The following is a 22,100-nucleotide window of genomic DNA, read 5'->3' as shown; positions in this document are numbered from 1 at the left end:
ATTGCCGAGTTGTACCTTTCCAAGTCAAAAACTGGAAACAGAGCTGGTGCAGTTACTTGTAACACCATTGCCTTTTTTCCTTCTGCTTTGTTGTCCGCAACCTGCCAAGCATTTTCCACTTGACTTGGCCAGCCTTCTTCATTGCCTGGCAGTGAAACTTGGTACCGTTCGTTCTCAAACTTTACAGATTTCTTGAATTCGCTGACCAACTCTGTCTCTCAAGTCTTCGTCACGTTGTTAGCTATTCCGATGTGCTCAAGTTCCCAGAATGATCCGAGCTGAGCCGAACTTTCCGCATTGTTTGTTTCGGACACAGTCACCCTCATCACTCCAGTTGTTGACGAGTAGATTGTCGCAGAAGTAGAGGTAAGGGGACCCTGAAGTGTCCTCCCGAGGGTGGTGTCGACTGCCATCAGCTTTCCATCCAAGCGCTTGACACCGCCGTTTACAATGTCCCAGAAGTGATCGGCTCCGATGAGAAGGCTGATTCCCTCCTCGCATGGATTGTCCCAGAGCTCCACGTCCGCGAGGTTCATTCCGTCAGGCAGCCCCCGTAGTTCCTCGGAGGGGTTGTTCATGACATCTGAGCAGATGTGAGAAACCTCGAGGGCTTCTATTTTTACGCATCTTCTGTCGTATTGGCTGCGGAGCCACAGTTCCACTCGCTTGCATTTCGTTTTCGTTGCTCCATCTCCAAACGTAAAAATGGTCACGTCCTCCCCACCCAGTTCCTTCAGGTGAAGTTTCTTGGAGACGGTTTGGCGAATAAAAGTCCGCTGGCTTTCGCCGTCGATGAGAAGTCTAATGCGGCAACGCCCTCTTTCACCTTCTGCCCAGGCTTGAGCTGTCTGCAGAAGTACTCGCTTTCCACTGTTCCTTTCTGTGTTGGTCATCTTGAGCGTTGACTGGAGTGTCGTTCCTCCCGGAGTTGATGTTTCACCGGTGTCCGCCATTTCTTTCACCGTAGTCTTATGCTGAGGCTTGAAGTTCGGGTCGCACATGGCACTTGCGTGTCTCCCTGCACACTGCGCACACTTCAGCCACTTTGCACGTCTGCAATCTTTTGCTCGATGGTTTTTCTTGGTGCAACGATAACATCGGTTTTCAGCCTTCAAAACACGCTTGCGTTCGTCGTTGGTCATTGAGGTTGTGCAGTCCGCAGTCATATGAGCACCTGATTTGCAGAACATACAGTTCTTTTCACCTAGGCCTGCTGCCGTTGTTAGTACAGATGCAGAAGGAGGATAACGACTCTGCTGATCTCTCCTTGCACGAAAGCTTCTTTGATCCTCGGTTCGTGGCACGGAATGTCCTGACTCATATAAACTTCTTTCTCGGCTTTCTATCTCGATTTTCAGGAAGTCCTGGAAGTCTCTGAGGTCGTTGTGCTTTGTCGCTGTTCGTGAGGTGGATCTCCGGTTGTACTCCAGGCTCAGATCGGCCGGCACGACCTTTCGAAGAACGGTAAGGAGCATCGTTCCATAGGTATCCGATGGAACCCCCAGGGCGTCACGACTTCGAACTCCCGTCTCCACTTAATCGTATAACGCTCTGAGTGCAGTGACGTTCCTGGAGTCATGGACTGGTTTGATCTCTAGAAGTCGTGACAGATGGCTTTCGATGATCAGCTCCTGTTTACCAAATCTTTCCTTCAGGAGGTCAATTGCAACTTCGTAGTTCTCGGCAATTACGGCGAGTCCCTCAATTGCCGCAGCAGCTTTGCCGGTCAGGTAGCTTTTGAGGTACTTGAACTTGTCGATTTCCGAGAGAGTTTCGTTCTGGTGAATGGTGCAGTCAAATTGGCTCCAAAATCCTTGCCATGCTCGTATGTCCCCTTGGAATTTTGTTATCTCAAGTTTCGGGAGCTTCACTGTCATAGTCGTCCGACCTTCATTTGCGATAGTTTTGACGGCCGTGTTCTGCGTTAAAGATAACCTGGCAGCGGCTTGTTCACGTTCTGTCAGCTTGTTTCGCAATCGCGTCTTCGTTACGCTGATTCTTTCATGGTAAACGTCCGCGCCTGTCATCTCCTCTTTTATCGATTCGCAGTCCACGACTTCTTCCATCTCGCGGTCCAGTTCCTTTAACGTTGATTCTCTGGACACCAGAAGTTCAAACTTTTCTTGAAGCTCACCCGTATGCGTGTCTTCCGTGGCCAGCAGAACGTCGATTTCGTTCAGGAGTTTCGTTGTTGACGTTCGAACCTCTGCTCTTCTGCGTCTCAGTCGGTCGATTGTAGCTTGAGTTGTCATTTCTTCGTTCGGGGGCTTCGTTGGCGGTTAATCCCGGGTTTTCGGCACCAGAAAGTTTTGTTGTTAACGACAACCGCAAGGTTTAACCCAATACGAACTGTTTATTAGTATAAATCTACAACTCAAGCTTCGTTAAAACAGAGAAAAGTTATTTTGCGTGGCGTCTTTCGTGGCGTTCCTTTTCGATCTCTCTTGTTCTCACACCGGGCTGTTGCTGTTGCTCGCGTCTTCCTTCTCTCTCCTCCGACCGACGTTTCAGATTCCGCTTCTTTCCTGGTCCGCTTTTCGCACCCCCAGATGGTTGATGGCGGCGGCAGACATCTCGTCTTGCTCAAGTTCGCCCGAGGTGGTGTAAACAAGACGTGAGGCCGCAGGCAAAGCTCAGTACGTCAGGTGTCAGTCGAGGTTACCCGAACATCCACGTGCTTTCCTCGTGCTCGTCTCTTTTTTCTTTGTGTGTGCTTATTTTTCGTCCTGTCTGTTAACGTTCTTACGCTGCGCCGTACCACGTGAGATTTATCGCCATCTCGTTGTCGGTTTTTCTGTTTCTTGCCCTCCCGAGCTCCGAGTCAGAGTTCAACTTAAAACACGGCTTGCTGGTCGGCGCTGTCTAGGCAACCGGCCCACGCGCGGTTGGAAGCTAGCCGTTTTTTGCCGGAGAGAAAGGGCGGCATATTCGGGGCTCCAACTAACTATAGGTGGCGGCACTCATTTTCCAAGATGGCGGGTTTAGTGAGGGTCAGAGATGCGTGCCGCTGTTGAGCCTGTCTAGTGTGCTGGCTTCACTGAGCAACATATATTGTTTCTGGTAATACGAGGAAGCTAATGTTTTTCTCTTTTAACTCTTTAACCTGAAAACAAGAACTGTGTTTAGCGTATTTATTACGAAAGGATGAGCGTTTTAATTCTGGAGCGAAACCGAAACCTGCCTCTATTTGGGATTTAATTTCTCCATAGAGGTCTTAATTTCGCAATCTTTCATGATTCAAGATGTGTCTCACATCGTGATTATTTACTTAGAAAAGTTGTTCGCGGAAACTTTATTTTGTGACATACTGTTCGATCCAGGCTGATATTCGTAGTTGTTGAAAAAATCAGTGCTGATATCCGTGCGTTCTCACTGCCTTTTTCCCGCTCAGATAATTGTCATGGGAAATAATGACAATTATCCCAGTACAAGTATAAGAGAATAATTCCAATTTTTACAATATGTCTGCGAAACGCATAAACTAATAAACGCTGCTCTCGCTGCAACCCAAGATTGAATCCGAGTCAGACAGCTGAAGTGTGTGTGTTTGTGTTTTTATAGCACCGGCGTGACCCGTAGGACTTCATATTACATCCAGCGTTTAACTGTTTGTCTGTCTTGATAACTATGTCAGAGTTTTTTATATGCTAAAAAGTAAACAGAATTATACCTTTCTGGAAAGACTATTATGCTTAAATAGAGTATTCTCGTGATCTTGGCGTTAATTAGAGGCATACATTGCCGCGATTTGTATTAATAATAATAATATGAAATTCACATATTTGAATAAGGAATTCTTCAAGCTCTAATATAATTTGTTGCTTATGATCTAATTTTAAACGCGCGAAGAAATATGACAAAGAAAACTATGCTAATTATCGTAACTGGTTCCAATCGCTGCATTTTAATTGCAAATAAAATAAAAAAATAGTGTTAAATCGATGAAACCATTCTGGCTAATATGAGAAATCCATCCAAAATTACATTAATTGTGGGTAAAGTATATTGTGCTATCAAAGTCGCGACTTTTGACAACCGGCGAAACGTCCAAAGTCGCCGCAATATACTTCCAGACCAAATGCCCAAAAGTTAAAAAAAAGCTTTTTTTTTAATTACTAGTTTTATCATAACATTAATTTACTTTCGTATTTGCTCGCCGTCGTTTTGCCAATCTCACCCTTTCCAGTTCGAAGGAACGCCTACCTGCTTGCACGTCTGCTCACTGCAGCACGTCTCGTTGGCGTTGGAAGCCGGTGAAACAGTAGTAAGTTTTAATATTGCGTATACGAGCGAACTCAAGCCCTGTGTGTTTGCGTTAGCTTTGCGCGTTCCACATTGCGCGTGCGCGGAGCCCGAAATTGCGGTCTTGGAAGGCGCATGGTGATGAGGCGCACGCACAACGTGGGGCACGCAACTCTAACGCAAACGCACACCGCTGGCGTTTGCTTCTATGCATATTGCCAAAACTCTCCAGTAAGGTACAATCCTATACCGGCTGCAGCACTACGTTGAGACAGTAAAGAGTGTTGTTTGCATTCGGGAACGACATTTCGAGAGCCATGATCGCGAGCAGTTCCGCCATGCCCGCTGAGCAGGAGAATCGGGGGACCCTCACTAGAGCGCTTCCCGTTTCCGCCGCGGGAGGGCGAGCGTCGAGCTGGAGACGCGAATAGGAGGCTGCGTAGATCGTGATGTTGCGATGTCATAGCAACGTGCAAGCCGCTGCTCGGCGCACCTTTACGTTGGAAAGGAGCGTGGCGTGTTTTACTTTGCAATACTCATTTTCTCCTTTCCGAGCGGGGTGGTTCCTCGAAACTGCGACATTTTCTATTTCATTATGACAAGACGCAGCCAGATTTCATAGAGAAGGACGCTAAGAAACACAGCTGGAAAATTATCGCAGAGGAATTGGGAATAACAGGTGAGTGTTTTCGTTAGACTTGCTGCATGTCGCCTGCGCTCTGGAGTATGTCCTATAGATTTGATGACAGTCTTTGTCCTAATGAATGGCAAAATATATCCTGCAGGAAATGAAGCCACGAAAAATGTTTGCAACGCACACAATCGCTGGTTGAAAATTTCGTCGAAAATCGGCAACGCCTGCCAAAGTGGAGCAGGTGGGAACGCCGGAAAAGGCTTGAAGTCATGCGCTTTTCGATACTGTTGACGGCATGCTCTGAGGTGCTCCTCACTACGCCGAAAATGAAGGTGTCAAGCAGATACACGCTCAGCGCAACTTTGTGTGAGGAATCCTAATTACCGACTGCCACCTTCCAAGCAAATGTTATCGAGGGAGACTCGGCCGGAGCCAGAACCTGCGCCTCCTTGTCTTCAGAACGCGGCGACGTCGCACAATCAACGAGCAGGCTAGGGTGATCACGTTCACGCTGATCACCAGGACATCATCGACACCTGCCATGTGGTCAGCAAGTGCGGTTTCGACGCTGATCAATGAGATATGGGAGCCGAAACAGAAGAACCTAGCGAAGAGGAGACGACGAAAGCGCGGGAAATCCGGCGGTGAGTGTACCCTCGAGTTGGGACGACGGACGGTGGTGTTGCCCGGTGGCGCCGACGGCAACGCCGTTGAGGATGGTGTGGTCAGCCCAAATTTAGTGTACATTTTGGTGCCTGTCTTGAAAATGCCAGTGATGTTTCCGTTATTTACATCTTATGAATTTTATATATTTCTTGGTGAGTACAAAAAAGAAAGAATGTTATGTTCCCACCATAACTCAGAAGCCAATAGAAATCAGAAGTGGAGAAAAACACTAATCGAGCTTTCTTATGTAACAGCCTCCACAATTCTGTACAATGTGCTGTAAAAACGAACTTACCATTGCAATATTGTTACACAAAATTAGAGTAGTGTGCTGTATAAGTTCGATGTCAGAGTGCAAATTCTTGCATGTGTCTGCTACAGATGAGCCGAGTGATTTTGTCCTGTGTTTTCCGACAGCAGAGTTTCTAAACTAGATAGGTAAACTGCGCGATATGCTAAAGTCTCGCTTATGAGCACGCTTGAAAATGGTTGCATGAACAATAGGGAGTTTTCGAATAACGTTCGCCTTTTTAGCGCACGCTAGCGCTAAATTTAGCACTTGGGTTAGCGCACGCTACGCAAGAGAGTTTTAAAATAGCATTTCTCCGCCGCGACGCTAGACTCGGGCATCAGAAGGCACGCCACATCAGTCAAACTTACAAACTCAGTTCATATCGAACAATCCCCCTGCATTGGTACTGACCAACGAATCAGTTCACCGCCGAGTCCTTTCGTGTCCTCTCAAAGGCTCCGGCGAACACGTCGCTCAGAGCTGCCATGTTGCACTTTCAAGCCAGGAAAAACGATCAAGGCTTACATGGTGTAATGAACGGTGTTATGAATAGGCCCCGGACCATTTCCTAATGTCTGCATCGGGCCGTTTGTTTTCGCCGGACGCCTCCCGCGGGTTCAAGGTCATCTGACTCAGCGAGCCTGGCGCCATCATCGCTACGGAGGCACGCCTGCCCAGCGAACGCACGAGACGTGCGCCGAGATATATCCAGACTTTAACGTGTACAAGTCTGGATGTAGCCTCCGAAGAGGGAAAACAACGTCTCAGGTTTCACCGCCGAAACACCAGGGCACGATCCGGGACGATGAGATCATCCGGACGCCTTCATTCAACGCGTAGACACGAAGGGTCGAAAGGCGGCACGTCACGTCTCGGCCCCGGACGGTGTTTTGACCAGCTGCGTGAATTCCAACGAGCCGGTGTTTTTGGTGAAACTCTCGGCGCCGTCTAGACCGACGGTGAAGTGTTTACAGCGGCTGAGTGTGCGTAATCATGGAATGTGGGGCGGTGTTTGAACTGGACATCTTTCTGTGATTGGCCGACTATCCACCGATGTGGGGGTCCCTACCTAGGGACCTAGGGAGAACCCAGTGTTTAAAATAAGCGAACTTTGACAAGCAAATGTCTTCTCTTCTCTGGTCTTGAATCAACTGTACAAATGTAAATTAAAGGTCTTCTCTTCTCTGGTCTTGAATCAACTGTACAAATGTAAATTAAAGGTCTATCGAAAAGTACCCCGGCTTCCGAGGCCCATCTTCCTGATGTCCTGGTCGGTACCTGGCTCCGGCGGAGCCCGACAACAAGGACTACCCTGGGTTCGCTACAATGGGCACGCTGCTGCATTAAGTGCGCCAAACTCAACCACATCGGCCGTGCCTGCCCCACAGCAAGGAGCGTAACTTGTACCACTTTAATTAAAAAATGAAAGCCGTTTACAACTCCCTGTAACACCGAATCAGAGCGCAGCTCTTGTGGAGGAGGAGGGAACGGTACTGGGGGGGGGGGGGGTGAAGTGACCTGGGGGGGGGGGGTCACGTGACCTTGGGGGTCACGTGACGATGCCGATGATGTCACAGTGACGATGACGATGCGAACTCCGATGACGTCATCAGCGATGATGACGATGACGATGCGGATGTCGGTGACGTCATCAGTGACGTCACTGATGACGTCATCCGTGATGATGACGATGACGATACGGATGCCGGTGACGTCATCAGTGACGTCACTGATGATGTCATCATTATGATGACGATGACGATGCGGATGCCGGTGACGTCATCAGTGACGATGACGTCATCGGGAAGGTCACGTGACCTCGGCGGGGGTCACGTGACCCTGGGAGTGGTCACGTGACCCCGGGGGGGGTCACGTGACCTCGGGGGGTCACGTGACCCTGGGGGAGGGGTCACGTGACCTCTCGGATCACGTGACCTTGGGGGTCACGTGACCTTGGGGTGACCTTGGTTACGCCGACGCCGACGCCGCTCAAGCCGGGAACGGGCCCCTAGGAGCTACGCTCTAAAAGTTTGATCGAACACGAGACCTCCCAGGGTCGTGTTCGGTTAAACCCCACCGACGACCAGCCCTGCAGCAACCAGCAAAGTTCGACGGTTCAGTGACCTAACTAGAGCGAGGGGGGGGGGGGGGGGATCACCCCGGATGCAGCGCTCAGGGGCGTGCAGCTGTACCGTGAAAAGGGGGTGGGGTAGGGTGACCACCCGTCCCGTGACTCGCGGGACTGTTCCGTATTGAGGGCTCATGTCCCGCGTCCCGCGAGAATTTCCCAAACCTTCAAAATGTCCCGCATTTTAGATTGTCGTAAAATTCACTCCGCAACTCGTGGTGCTGCCGATCAACGGGGCGCGGGGAAGCGCGGAGGTTGCTGGTAATCGCGTGAATCCCAATGGTACGCCATTTTCTATCCAAGCATTGAGGGAAGCGACTGTCGTTCTTGCAGGAGATTCGACGCGCTTGCACCGTCGTGCCTCTCCACACGGTGGCAAAATATTGTAAGAGAAAATTTCTCGCCAAAAGTTTAAATATAAATTGGAATTATTTTCATAGCGTTGTGTCAATGCGAAAGGGTTGCTGTTGAATTTTTTTTAGCGAAGACAGTCACACAAGGCAGAAAGCCTGCAACTCACAACGGTCGAAAAAAACACAATGTTAAAAATGTGTGTAGGACCATGTTGATGAAAGCTGTGTGAACCCTGGCGGCTTCCCAGTCCCGTTCCCCCACTGTAAGCCAAGGGTGCCGAACGTTTCCAGCGTGGCGGCGACGTCACGCCAGCCACACGCGCATCGGGTGCGCCGCCTTGATAAGGTAGATCAGAGGCGGCGCACGGGTGAGTCGCTGACTGGAGGCGCCGCCGGTAACATTGTTAATCGTCTCGTCCATGTCCCATTAAATGTAGTTTCTTGTTGTTGAAACCGTTGGCTCCGTGTTGTTCTTCCGGGTTGGTTAGGCAACAAGGGAAACCGACCACAATGGCGCCCAACGTGGGGCCAACCGTGAATCTGAGGATACCCATGGCTTGGTCACCGTCGCGGTCACGGCACGAGGATCCACAGATTCACGGTGGGGTACATTAGTAAGCCGTGAGGTGCTTCACAAGGCGCAGCTAGATGACGGACTTTGCCAACGCGTGTCCGCTTGGATGGCAGCACGAGGTCCAGTCGACCGCCTAAGTGACAAGGAGTTTGTGGGCATAAAGGGAGGGTAGATCACGTACCTTTTACGAGGACCAGAGATCAGTCCAGTGCTCAAACGGGAATCCGATGCCCGTCCTACCGCGCGGCCGACGGCTACCAGCGAGGGCGGTCGCCGCGCCGGGTTCGGCCAACGCCATGCCAACAACGATGATCCTGGTATCCAACAGTGTTTTTTTGAGTACCAGGGGTTCCCAACAAGACACTGCGGTTGAGCGAGCCGTAGACACAGTGTGACCGCAGCGCTCGCCGACCTGAGAGCCAAAGGGGTAATTGCGAGCGGAGTCATCGCCGGTCGGACGAGCTCACGCCGCTACCCGTCGTCGCTGGAGTTTGGGGCCAGGGCTCTCGGCAGACGGACTTCCACAGGTAGTGGGGACGCCGACTGTCAGAGCCAGGGGAATCACTAGCGTTGAGTCATCGCCGGTTGGACGAGCTCGCGCCGCGACTCGACCCGTCGCCCGGAGTCCAATCCAGGACTCCTCGACCACACGGCCGTCCACTCGGAGGGCAGGCCCGACCCTCCCTCGCGCGATCTCGCTGTTCCCCCGGAATCGGGGAGACGCGCGGAGGAGTGCGAGAGAGTAGGTCAGCATGGTGACGTACTCTCCCCGACACGATACGGAGCTACCGGGCTCGAAGTCAGACGACTTCGCCCGGAACGTCCGCGGGTCACGCCTTCTCGGGGGAGGGAAACCAATGGCTTCCACAAGTTCGACTATTACTTGATGAGCGACGACGGCCTCCTGGTGCGTTACATCCCCCAGTCCGACGACGATCCGAATGGCTCGGCGTTCCGGACCGTGATACCCCGCAAGCTACGTAAGCTTTTCATCCGATACATACATGAGTCTGCCTTGGCAGGACACAGCATACAGTGGGAGCAAAACTTACGAAAAGTTATCCAAAGTTGCTACCTGGCCAGGCATGAGGCTGGATGTGCTCCGATACGCTCGTAGCTGCTCGGAGTGCCAGAAGGTAAACCACGTGATGGTCAGCCCCCCGGTGTCATGCAACCAATCGTGAGTCAGAGGCCTTGGCAGATTTGTTGTTGTGACGTCATGGGCCCCTTCCCACGTAGTTCCCGCGGCAACCAGTACTTGTTTGTGGTAACCGACCACTTCACAAAGTGGGTTGAGTTATTTCCTTTGCGGAAGCTAGATTCGCCACAAATCTGGGAGCGTCTACTTGAAACATTCGCTAGGTTTGTCTTTCCTGCACAACTTGTAAGCGATAATGCCTCCTATCTAACAAGTAAGGTGTTCGTGGACGCGTGTGCGGTGCTGGGACAAAAGAACTTCCCATACCACCCGCAAGCAAACATCACAGAAAGGGAAAATCGGAACATTAAGATGATAATAGTGGCCTTTACTGAGCGCCACAAGGACTGGGACGCGAAACTGCCGGAGCTGGCATTCGAAGCCGTACGACCATAAATCGGTGAACGGGTCTCACTCCTGCCCAATTGAATTGCGGCAAGGAGCTCGCGTTCCGGCTTTTTAACAGTCTCCTTTCCACGGAGTCTAGGGGAAGGCTTCGCCCCTACGTGAAGTTTGCAGAGGACCTGCGAAAGCGCTTCTCTGATAACCTTCGACAGTCCCGAGAGAATCTTGACGTCGCCCGAGTACAGCAGGCAGAACAGTACAACAAGGGGCGACGTGACTTGCAGATCGAGGTGGGAGATTTTGCACTCCGGCGTATGCTCACCCACTGAGTGACGCCGCTCGAGGCTTCGCAGCCTCCCTCGCCAACAAGTGGGAAGGTCCGTTTCGCGTTTGTGGAAAGTGCTCACCATTCACTTACAAACTAGTTCACTGTGAGTCTCATGAGGAAACCGGGCATGTTCATGTCACTGATCTTAAACAATTTTTTTCAAGCAGAAGGGGAAGATTCCTCGCAGGACCGGAACGACACTGGCGGCAGTCCCGTCCCGGAAACCCCCTTGTCTCCACCAAGGCGGCGGTATAACCTGCGACGTCGGTGACACCAAAGAGAGAGGAACCTTTTGTCTTTTCTTTCTACTCTCTCCTCGGCTTCGCCTCTCTCGCATTTTGAGGGCAGTTTTCTACTTCCAACGATCTGCTCCCTTTTCAAGAGAGTGGGGAGAAGATTGTGTACCCACCTCAGATCCGTTATTTCGAACCTTCTGAAAGGAGTGTGAAGATAACGTCAAGCTCCACCCTCAAATGAGCCCCATGTCGTCTGCTTTCTTCTTTTTCTATGAAGCTGGCTCGTGGACAACACCGTCATCACACCCGCCATCAAAACGACACGGCGACAGGTCTCATGGTGGACCGGGCCACCAAGGACGTCGGCACTCCAGGGGTGGCCCAGGGAACCATGGACCGCGGCCACCCTCTGCAGGACGGAGCGGCAGCTGGCTCGGATCAAGGGGGACCACATGGAGAGCAGCCACCTGCTGGAGACGGTCCAGAGCAACAAGGTGGCCGCCAGCCAAGCCCTGATCAAGAGCAAGGAGCTCAAGCGACAAGCTGGAGCTGACCGAGCCGCTGCAGAAAGAGCAGCATGTGACCAAGAAGCGAGTTAGAGAGCGGATGCCGAACGCATAGCGCGCGTCAACCAACGTGGCGAGCGCGACCTCCAACGGGCCATCGCACTCGTTCAGCAGTCGCCGGCCGGACTTGCAACGCCAGTCCGCCCAGCAGCGCCATCCGCCCCCTGACGCCCACGACGTCGTCTCCGTCATCGACATGCCGGACCACGGCCGGTCTCGACGCGCGTCGAGACCGGCCGCAGCCGGACGAAGCTTGAGGGGAAAGGGGGGGAGTGTGGGCACCCTGGCGGCTCCCCAGCCCAGTTGCCCGACTGCAAGGTCGACCTTTTCCCGTGTGGCTGCGAAGTCAAGCCAGCCACGCGCGCATCGGATGCGCCGCCTTGATAAGACGGATCAAAGGTGGCGCACAGGGAGTCGCTGCCTGAACTCAGGCGCCGCCGGAAATACTGTTAATCGTCTCGTCCATGTCCCATTAAATGTAGTTTCTTGTTGTTGAAACCGTTGGCTCCCTGTTATTCCTCTGGGTCGGGTATGCAGCAAGGCAAACCGACCACAATGTTAGCCTTAACAAGAAACAATAACCCAAATTTGTTTTACTGTTTCTTAACTTCATTTGACGCATTGAGTTGTGCTGCAGTTGATTCTTAGGCTTTCAACTTCGACATATTTAATAACATATTTGGCATAAAAATGTATATCACTGGGAGTGAAAATTATTTTAGCTTAATTGCTGCAATACAATTGCAGGTGTATAAACAGCACAGGATATTAAATATGTTCACAGAGCCTCGGTCCGTGGCGAGTGTGTTCATAAATTTCCTCTACCCCCCCCCCCCCCCCCCCCGCTCCGCCCCACCCCGCCCCGCCCCTCGTGTCCCGCATTTCGTTAGCAGAGAGGTGGTCACCCTATAGGGTGGGGTGTCGCGGCGGTCCACGAGACGGGGGGAGGGGGGGGGGGGGGGTATCGCGGCGGGCCACCCTATTGACGCCACTCTCACGGTCCCGGGTCCCGACGAGGCACCTGAACTGCCCATTTAAGTCCGGGAAAACAATCTTCTACAACTGGTAGTATACATAATCCGTACACTTTGCATAAACCTAAAGAGAAGTTAAAGTGCACTTAAAATTAATTTATAGCATCCTTACAAAAGTGTACGCTATTAGATTATTTTTAGTACATTGATAGTACAATTTTAGGACATTTCAAGTATGCAGAAGTACAGTCCCCTCAATATGAGAAACTCATTCGTCTATTCAGTTTATGCGTTGGTGTAAAGTCCACACATGTTAGACAATATAAGTTTGAGGGAGGGGAAAGAACAAAGCTTAATTTGTTTTTTTTTTCGTACTAAGAGACGTTGTCCTTGTGAAAGAGAATTCGGCAGATCCACCTTCAAATGCATTATCTAATGGGTTTTTTCATAATGGTGTACTAGTTTTGTTACAGGTACTTTTATTAGTCTACGAGTGCACTTTTTGTACACTTAAAGCATGCTTTTAAAAAGACTGCCTTATTACAAACCTAATTTTAGTATACTAAATATAATTTTAGTGTATTGCTTTTTTCCAAGGGTAGAGCTGTGGCTTATAGAAAAATATAGTATATAACTATATCAGTTATCTACGCACTTAAATGTGTTAAAGGGATGCTGAACCGAAATTCGGATTCCAGAAAACACGCGGCAAGAGCGTGCAACGGGATGCTACAAAGACCAAAACATCATTCATACAGCGATATCTCGAATAGATGACCGTATTTTTCAAGAAAAGGAGGCGCATTTGAGAGAAATGTTCACGTCATGTTTCTCCGAGAAGGAGAGGGAACGGCCTCGCGTCTTCTCCGCCTCGCCGCCTTGAGGGGGTGAAGCGAAGAGAGGAGAAAACGAGATATCTTCACATCACGCGCCACGTCGGCCTGGTTCAATCTCGATCTCTTTTTCCCAAAATACGGGCGTCCATTCGAGATATCGCCTTACGAGTAGTGTTGTAGGGATGTAGCGTCCCGCTACATTTCCTGCATGGTTTTCTGAAATTCAAATTTCGGTTCACCATCCCTTTAAGGAGCCTTAAAAATAATTAAATGACTGAACTGCCAGCTTGAGAATTCTTCTGTTCCTAACGTATTGTGGTTTTTGAAAAATTACATAATTGCGCATAATATATATGACTTGAGAATATACGGATTAATGTTCTAGAGCACTGCTACGGTAACAACAATTATTTCATAGGAAATGTCAACATGACAATTTTCAAGTCAGTCAAACAGCGAAAAATGTAGCCCGCATTCCTTGATTCGATAATCGCACTTCGGTCGAAAAGAAAATGCTATACTTTAAATCACTTACCTAACGGAGCTGTTGTCACTTGTTCCTCAAGCTCGGGGCCCATTAAAAGAACGTCAGGGCCAATATAATTTTGTGCCGATACATATACGTTATACCTTACTCCCGGCACAAGCGTCAAATTGGCGGTCGTCCACTCCTTTTCAGATGGCCAAGGTGAAGAAACGTTGACCTTTCTATAGCCTGATAAGTTTCTTTCCTGATCCTGTGCCTCCCAATGTATGTGGTACTTGAATGGAGAGCCGTTCCAGAAGTCAGGGGCTACGATCTGTACAACCACTTTTCCTTCCTCATTTGCGAGAACACGGATCTCTTTCGGTGCAGGAGGGTCTGAAGAAAGATACAGCGAACAAGGAATTTAACCGATGTTTCCGATTTGGAAGCTTGTCTATGGAGTATCGCAATGCGAGTTCGGGCTATTTAAATAGCCTCCTGAACTGGCTAAACGAGAACGAGCTGTACACTGTACACTCTCATTTCCGTTCCCCTTAGGTTCCAATTGAACTGCAACGTATTTGCCAAAAAGAGTTGCGCTTAGCAAGGAGAAAGCGTGTTTCACATATTTTGTAGTTAATAAGGAACAGTGTTTTAGATAACTGTAAATACTTTGTACTTTATACAGATCAGTGTTTCGGATGAATGATATCTATAAATGATAACGAAAAAAAAAACATCTTCTGAAAGCTTTTGACTGGAACATATTGGAGCTTACATTAGAGAGGTTAAGTGGAACAGTCTCTGTGTGAAACGACAATCTGCATTGCGTCTACGTATTCCAGATAAAAAGAAAGGAAAACGAAGTGTTCCACATATAATCCCAATAAATACTAAAATTTGAGCTGTATCAAAATGAATATGTGGAACGTTAATCTAACTGGAGCCTATGCGGAGCCGGATTAAGAGTGTAGTTCGTGAACTTTGCATGATTTCCTTTATGAGGTATGCTTTCAAGAATTAACATCCTACCAACCAACAAAACGCACGCTTTATCATTACCTATTTTACAATTCACCAGAAATTGGTTTGTGAATCTTACGAGCTTGCAATGTTCGCGATGCTATACATGTGGATAATCTGACAAATAATTGAAACCGTCCAGCGAGGTCATATTTACATCTGGATTCACATGAAAATGGCTTTTAAAACGCTGAAAATCGACGGAGCGAAAGTCATTCAGCTCGAAATGGTTATCGCCAGTTTTTTGTCATTTTCCATTATAGTTGTTATAAAATAGCTTACTGCTAGTCTACAGAACTAAATGCGAAGGTAAAAATTGGTGTTTACAACTACTATAGGGTGATTTCAGATAAGATTGACCAAAGGGCGGCTAGTAGACATTTTTAAATAAAATTATGTTTTATATGCCATTGTCAAGTGTCTGGTATCAAGAAATCCCCATTTAGTTTTGACCAGAAAAAAAAAAATTGGGGTCAGGAAAAATTGTAAGGCATGAAGAGGTGGACAGTTGCATTAACGCGCACTGATGGAGGGGGCACGTTTGAGAGTGACTAACTGAGGGGATAAAATTAGGACAAATCTAATACTTCTCACAAACAAACTATGGATACAGCTTGCTTGTAATATATAGTAATAATATTTACTTAAACTATATTTTGTGTTCTAATAATTGCCAAACATGCCCGCTCGAACGACAAATTGCAAAATTTGGAGGCCTGTGATATCTCATAAAATAATTTATTCATTATCATATACTTTGCAGATAGTACTCTATTTATATGTGGCTATTATTTAAAACAAATATATAAGGTATCTGAGTGATACGATAGTCGTGACATATTTAGGCAAACATGGGGAAAAAATCAAACAACAAAAAATTCCGAAGCAAAAAAAAAAAAAAAACCTTTCATTTTTATTTAATTTTTGGTATCCTGTCATGTTCTATTTCGGTATTCATTTCTATTAAAGACATGTTGCATTATTTGAGTGAGAAAGAAGACAACTTCCCAAAGTAGGGTCCTTTTTCAAAGCCTACACTTAGCAGTGCCCTATCCGAGAAGTTACTCTGAGTTCCAGTTTCAAGGAACTAAGAGACATCTGTTATATATTTTATTCAGATAAGGCCATTGTTAACTATATTAATCGTTCACACATTAAGAGTGAGGAGAAACTACTGTGTACAAAGAGCTATTATATTACGGAGTAGTAATCCGAGAAAAGATCCAGCACCCATCGGCCACTGGGAACTTCGTTTACTTTATTCTCCTGCGACACTATATGCTATTCTCTCTTCCTTTCTAGCGCCGTCTCTTTCTCTCTCTCTTATATATATATCCCTGACTTATATCTAGAATAAAACATATTCAAGCATTCTCTTTCTGCGTGATATTGTTCTGTGGCTAGCAACAATCATTTACTCACGAAGATCACGATTATGGCGCAATAGTTGACGGAAGTAGCAGACGACACTCGTCGCCAGTTCTCGCAAAACAGCCGGTGCAGTATTTCTTTGCATTTCCCCGAACGCTATCAAGGATAAGGACGGGGAGAAAACGTTCGTGCCAAAGCGCTTCCTGACACGCTCAATCCGAGAGGCCTTTCTTGTACACAAAGACAAGCATCCTGATTTTGGCGTTGGGCTAACGAAATTTCATTGACATAGTAACCCTGGAGCTCGGGGACAAAAAGGGACGGACATACACGAAATGTCCATCCTTAACCAGCTCGCCTGCCTACTTGCTTTAACTGAAATTTTATTCCTTCCGCCCTAGATGGGTCAAGTGCATTCCACACCAGGAAGTGTGCTTTGTGTGCGCTGCACCAAATATTACCTTTGTATTGCCGCTGTAAAGAACGTCACAGGCTCAACATTCAACACTGGTGAAAAGAACTCAGCATTTCTGTGCGACCCACTAACAGGTCTGTGTCTTTAAGGACACTGTGATCACTCCCCAAAAGGCCAGTCTCTTACACTCGGGGAACTTCATATCCCAGAGGATGACGAGATTGTGCTTACAACATGAGAGTCCGGCAACCTTGTGAAAACAAATACTTTGAATACTGAGGCTTTTCTAAAGGTCGTTCGAGTAACGGTTGAAAGTTGGATATTTCACAACCATATCCGACAAACGCAAGATTAAGCGACCTACGATGAAAACCAGTGCATGCAACGCGGGATCATTGTCTATCATTTTGACTTTGCGGAAAACTGGTCCATCGTGCTTCCTGACAAAGTTCAAGCATACCATTGAAAAAAAAAATGTGCCGATATTTCCATGTGTAGTGCCGACAAGAAAATCTACAAACAGCTTTTGCTGTCATCAGTGAGCACCTGTGTGACGTCACCACTCACACGTGCTAGGCTCTACAAGAAGTGAAAGAGAGGGTTGAAGACAACGTTGTGGTATAATCGCACATGAGTCATGACTTACGTAAGTGACGGGGCCGCCAGTCATTTTAAGAATCGTTACCATCACCACTTTGCACAGAATCATTTCCCACAAGCCCAGTGGTTATTTTCTGCACCTGGACATGGGAAAGTGCATGCGACGGAGTTGGCGGACTCGTGAAGCACCAGGCCGCACTGAACAACCTGAATAAACGCAATTCAGACGGCTAGGACAATGGTGAGCGTTCTATCCGAGAAACTGAAAGGCGCGCATCTTGTGTATCTTGACGAAAATAAAATTGTTTGGTATCGTCAAAAAAACAAACAAAAAAACAGTGGCTGCACGGTGCGCGCCTTTAATTCCTGGCATTCAGTTTTGGCACGAGTGGCGGCTGTGAAAGTCATCAACAGAAGGAACTTGTGACGTATATGTAGCACGGACAGTCGGATCTGGTTAGAAAAACAACTTTATTAGTTGGGTACAGCGAGTAAAGCCTTAGAGTAAAGTGCCGAATTTGATTCCCCAAGGACTGCTCCTTTTGAAAGCAGGGACATCTTATTTATCACAGCTTTCTTCGCGCGGTATTTAACCTATTGTTTTGCTTGGTGATAGCTTATAATCTTTATTCAATCACCATACGAGAATCACAAAACGTTATCCTCGAGCAGGAAAAATATTCTCGGTTTGCCACGATCCACTCGCACACCGAGAGTATCGAAGCTCTTACAGTCCGGCGCGGTGGCACCCCGTACCTGAAATGGTTTTTCCCTGGAAACACATAGCTCACCTAAACAATTTTAGTAATCTGTGTTTATTTTTGTGTGTGGAAGTAATTTTTTTTTCTTTCTTTATTTTAAGTATAAAATAGACCGAAATGTAAAACTTCACACTGCATGACCTTTTCTCGAATCACTATAGTCTCTTATATGATACCTCTTTGTACGCTCTATGTAAAATGCTGCATATTGGTAGTTTCTCCTCACTTTTACTGTAGGACCGATGGCTCTAGTTGTCAGTGACCGCATCTGAATAAAAATTTATGAAAGATGTTTTTTTATTTTCCTGAAACTGGAACTCAGAGTCACTTCTGGTATAGGGCACTGCTAAGTGTAGGCTTTGAAAAAGGACCCTACTTTTGGGGACTTGTGTCTTCTTTCTCAATCAAGTAATTCAACATGTTTTTACTAAAAGTTAATGGCAAAATGAAGTATGACCGGGTACCTGAATTAAAATAAAATCAAAGGTGGTGTTATGTTTTTTTGTTTGCATCGGAAATTTTCGTTGTTTGATTTTTTCCCCATGTTTGCCTAAATATATAACGACTATCATATCATTGAGATACATTATATATTTTATAAAATATTATTCATATAAGTAGAATGCTATCTGAAAAGTGTATGATGATGATTAAATTATTTCATGAGATACAGGCCTCCGAATTTTGCCATTTGTCGTTTCAGCAGGCATGTTTAGCAATGTTTAGAAAACTAAATATAATTCAAATAAATATTATTACTATATATTACGCGGAAGCATACACGTAGTTTGGTTCTAAAAAAGTATTAGATTTTTCCTAGTTTTATCGCTTTAGTTATTCGCTTCAAACCTGCCCCCTCCATCAGTGCGCATTAATGGAACTGTCGACCTCTTCATAGCTTACGATTTTTCCTGTCCCCAAATTTTTTCTCTGGTCAAAACTAAGTGTGGATTGGTTAATACAAGACACTAGACAATAGCATATAAAAACATCAGTTGATTTAAAAATATCGACCAGCCACCCTGTGGTCGATCTTATCTGAAATCACCCTATAATAAAAATGTAACGTAAAAAAATATCGTGCACATGCACTCTAAAAAAATCCGCGCGTCTACTTTCCCGCACAGCACTCGGAGAGCCAATCGCTTAAACTTACCGAGGTAGCTCATCGATTGTCAATGACGAAACATATGTTTAGACCAAAAGACGCAGTCTGAGTTGTGACATTAACCAATGCAAAACGTCACGCTTGCATTGCTTAATGTCACGACTCACAACTCAGACAGCGTTTTTTGTTCGAAACATGTTTCGGCACCGTCATTCACTGAGCTGCCTCCGTAAGTTGCGGAGATTGGCTCTTCAAATGTTGAATGCAGGAAAGTAGACGCACGGGCGTTTTTTAGAGTGTGTACTTGTTTAGTACAGTGTAAGCATATTCGTTTTACGTCGTTGTAGAATATCGTTACCATACGGATCAAGAAACGCATTTTGTGCCACCAAATAAAAACCTTACATTTTAAAAGTTAAAATTTTTTTTTACAAGTTGGCTGTGCCTTTTATTTTTCTAAAGAAAAATTAGTAGCTTGACGTTAACCTACGGTAGAAACGGTGTGCAGTGTGTAAGAACTTAAAGTCAAATTTCGCACGGGTATAAAATGATTATCAACGTGCAGAGTCATTTTCAATACTTATAAGTAGACCTACGGTCGCTTATAGGTGCTGAAAATTTGAAACCAAATAAGTAATTGGTTAAAACCGGAACGGTTTTAACCAAATAACATTGATAAATATCCGTCGTCGTAAAAATACAAAATTTGCTAAAAAAACCAAAAAACGAACACCAATTAACAAGTGCAGGTCTAAATTTATATCGGTTAAAACAAAACAATTCCGATTTTTCTAAAATCTACTGCTTTATCCATGATTTTTTTTTCTGCCGAAAACGTCCTCAATAATATTCGAAATCTAGGTTCTTCATGAAATGTTTTTATCAATAATCACGATCTTTAGTACCTGTCCTAAAACGATCATCGAAAAACACCAATATTTGAAACATTATTATACACCGAAAAACATCCCCGATTTTTGATATAAACAAATAACGGAAAATACACGGCCTTTTTCTAATCTAACCTTCCTTAAATGTCCGAAACAAACTTACTTGAAGGCTCCGTTTTTATCGTGACTGTTGCAGCTCTTCCAAGTCTTGTGCGTCGAATATTGCGCCAGACATCCACGCTGCTATAGAGCCTCCTCAAAGTGATGTTATATCCGGTCCACGGTATCAGACCAGACAGCAGGTAGCTGGTCAGCTCAGGCTTCAGTTGTGATTTGATTGTTTCATGCGTGGAGTTCACGGTAAGAAGGTAACCAGAAAAGGTGAGTGACGAGCCGTGCATTGTTTCGGATTTCTCGCCTGTTGACCACTCCAGTAAAGTGGATGTATTTCTCGTATCACTAGCGTTCATGGTCAGAGTCTGCAGCAGGTAGTCCGTTGGTGCTGATGGGATAAACAGGTAATTATGTCTAATTGTTTTTCTCAAACCGGTTTGAAGATTGTATTAATAATTTCATACAAAATCGGACTGGCTGAAGTGATCGAAGTCTTAATTTCTACGAAAAAAAACAAGTATATGCTTGAAGGCATTTGTGAGATGGAAGAAACAAACGGCATTTCCCTAATGTTTTGTTTGTTTTCAAGTTATGAATTACTCTAGCGGACGAGGCACAAGGTGACCTTTTTCTCCCTATCAAGAATCGCATGTTTGACCTATTTATATTTTATTATACGTTGAAGTACGTTTTTTTATGCAGTCTAAATACAGCAAATGCAAAATGACAATTTTATTAAATTTTCGATTTTTTAAAACCAATATTTAAGTGTTTCTTTTTGACGAGGTTCGCTAAGGTTTGGCCAGGAACAATTTGACCTAATTGAGATTTTTTACCAATACACGTTCACAAAGCCCGTTGTTAGTCGTTTTTTTTAGTATAAATTCAATATTGCTTCTTACTCAGATAAGCTGTTACAAGCATTTGAGTAAGCGACTGTTTAAAAACCTTGTAAATAAAAAAAATTGTTTTACAAGAAGGTATTGCAGTGCTTATGCAGGAAACAGTAGCTTGAATTTTGTGATGCGCTCGTGTTGATTGTCAGTACAAGTGAGTTTTAGTATTGTGCATACGAGCAAACGCAGGCACTGCGCGTCTCCGTTAGTGTTGCGTGTTTCAGACTGAGCGTGCGCAAAGCCCAAAACTGCGTCTCGAATCGAGGAATGGCAACTACCCGCATGAGCAGCATGCAGCATGCAGCACGCAACGCTAACGCAAACGTACAGCGCTTGCCTTTGCTCCTGCACGCAATACTAAAGCTCTAGAACTGGAAGGGTGCAATGAGACAGTGGCGTAATTGTGCGGCCTGTTACAGACGTATTTTGCATAGACATTATTCAATGTCAGCTCACACGTGCACAGCTCTATACAAAACGTCCGAAGCGGGAGCTGCAACGCTAGAAATGTTTTTTCCGCGATCATCTCAATCGCGATCATCTTCGTCTGCTCGATCGTTTTTTCGCGATCATCTTCGTCTGCTCGATCGGCCAGTGAACGAAGAGCAATATTTTAATTATGAGATTTCGAAGGAATCTGAAGTGACATCCCATGAGGACCACTGACCTTGTGCTCTAATAATGTTCATTTATAAAACACCGTCTTTTTTTATTTTTATTTTCTCCTTGGTGACATCGGAATCCGGAATTTTTCGAATAAGTCCGAATTGATGGAAAATTTACCGGGGAGTGTTCTTCGGATTTTGTAGGATTTATTCGAAAGAATGGAACATCACATATAACAAAAGAAGCGGAAAATACTTCCCATGTATCATTGCAGGTGATACCACAGCGAAGCTGTGGTATCACCTGCAATGACTGCCAACTGCACTATAGACCCATTTTATGGCAAACGCCACCAAATGATGCTTCTCTTTGTCGTCCTAGTGAACTTTCCGTTTAAAAAAAAAAGAATAAACAAAGGCCACTTTAACATCGCTGCTTGAAATGTGGATGAAGCGTTCAACCACCGATTCTCCAGGTG

General features: G+C 46.3%; 2 protein-coding genes across 2 annotated transcripts; both read right to left on the bottom strand.

Annotated features, from left to right (window-relative positions):
• Positions 1-218: 218 nt before the first annotated feature.
• Positions 219-1,166, bottom strand: LOC120850511. The gene has a single exon (XM_040223025.1). The coding sequence runs from the start codon at positions 1,164-1,166 to the stop codon at positions 219-221; it is 948 nt and encodes a 315-aa protein (XP_040078959.1).
• Positions 1,167-1,535: 369 nt separating this feature from the next.
• On the bottom strand, positions 1,536-20,606 carry LOC120850512. Its single transcript, XM_040223026.1, has 3 exons — positions 20,170-20,606; positions 13,908-14,234; positions 1,536-1,834 (listed from the first exon to the last, which is right to left on the bottom strand). Exons 1-3 carry the CDS (start codon positions 20,474-20,476, stop codon positions 1,536-1,538), a joined length of 933 nt encoding a protein of 310 aa, XP_040078960.1. The 5' UTR covers positions 20,477-20,606.
• Positions 20,607-22,100: the final 1,494 nt, after the last annotated feature.

The sequence above is a fragment of the Ixodes scapularis genome, unplaced genomic scaffold (assembly GCF_016920785.2).
Source record: "Ixodes scapularis isolate PalLabHiFi unplaced genomic scaffold, ASM1692078v2 PGA_scaffold3__209_contigs__length_174095766, whole genome shotgun sequence".
Lineage (NCBI taxonomy): Eukaryota > Metazoa > Arthropoda > Arachnida > Ixodida > Ixodidae > Ixodes > Ixodes scapularis.
The sequence above is the reverse complement of the archived record's forward strand: the minus strand, read 5'-3'. Positions and strand labels throughout refer to the sequence as shown.

Coding starts and splice junctions, on each gene's coding strand:
- LOC120850511 (XM_040223025.1), bottom strand. CDS start 1,166: ATGACTGCGGACTGCACAACCTCAATGACCAACGACGAACGCAAGCGT.
- LOC120850512 (XM_040223026.1), bottom strand. CDS start 20,476: ATGAACGCTAGTGATACGAGAAATACATCCACTTTACTGGAGTGGTCA. Junction 14,235..20,169: donor GATAAAAACGGAGCCTTCAA/GTAAGTTTGTTT, acceptor ATCTTTCTTCAG/ACCCTCCTGCACCGAAAGAG. Junction 1,835..13,907: donor AGTGACAACAGCTCCGTTAG/GTAAGTGATTTA, acceptor CAAAATTCCAAG/GGGACATACGAGCATGGCAA.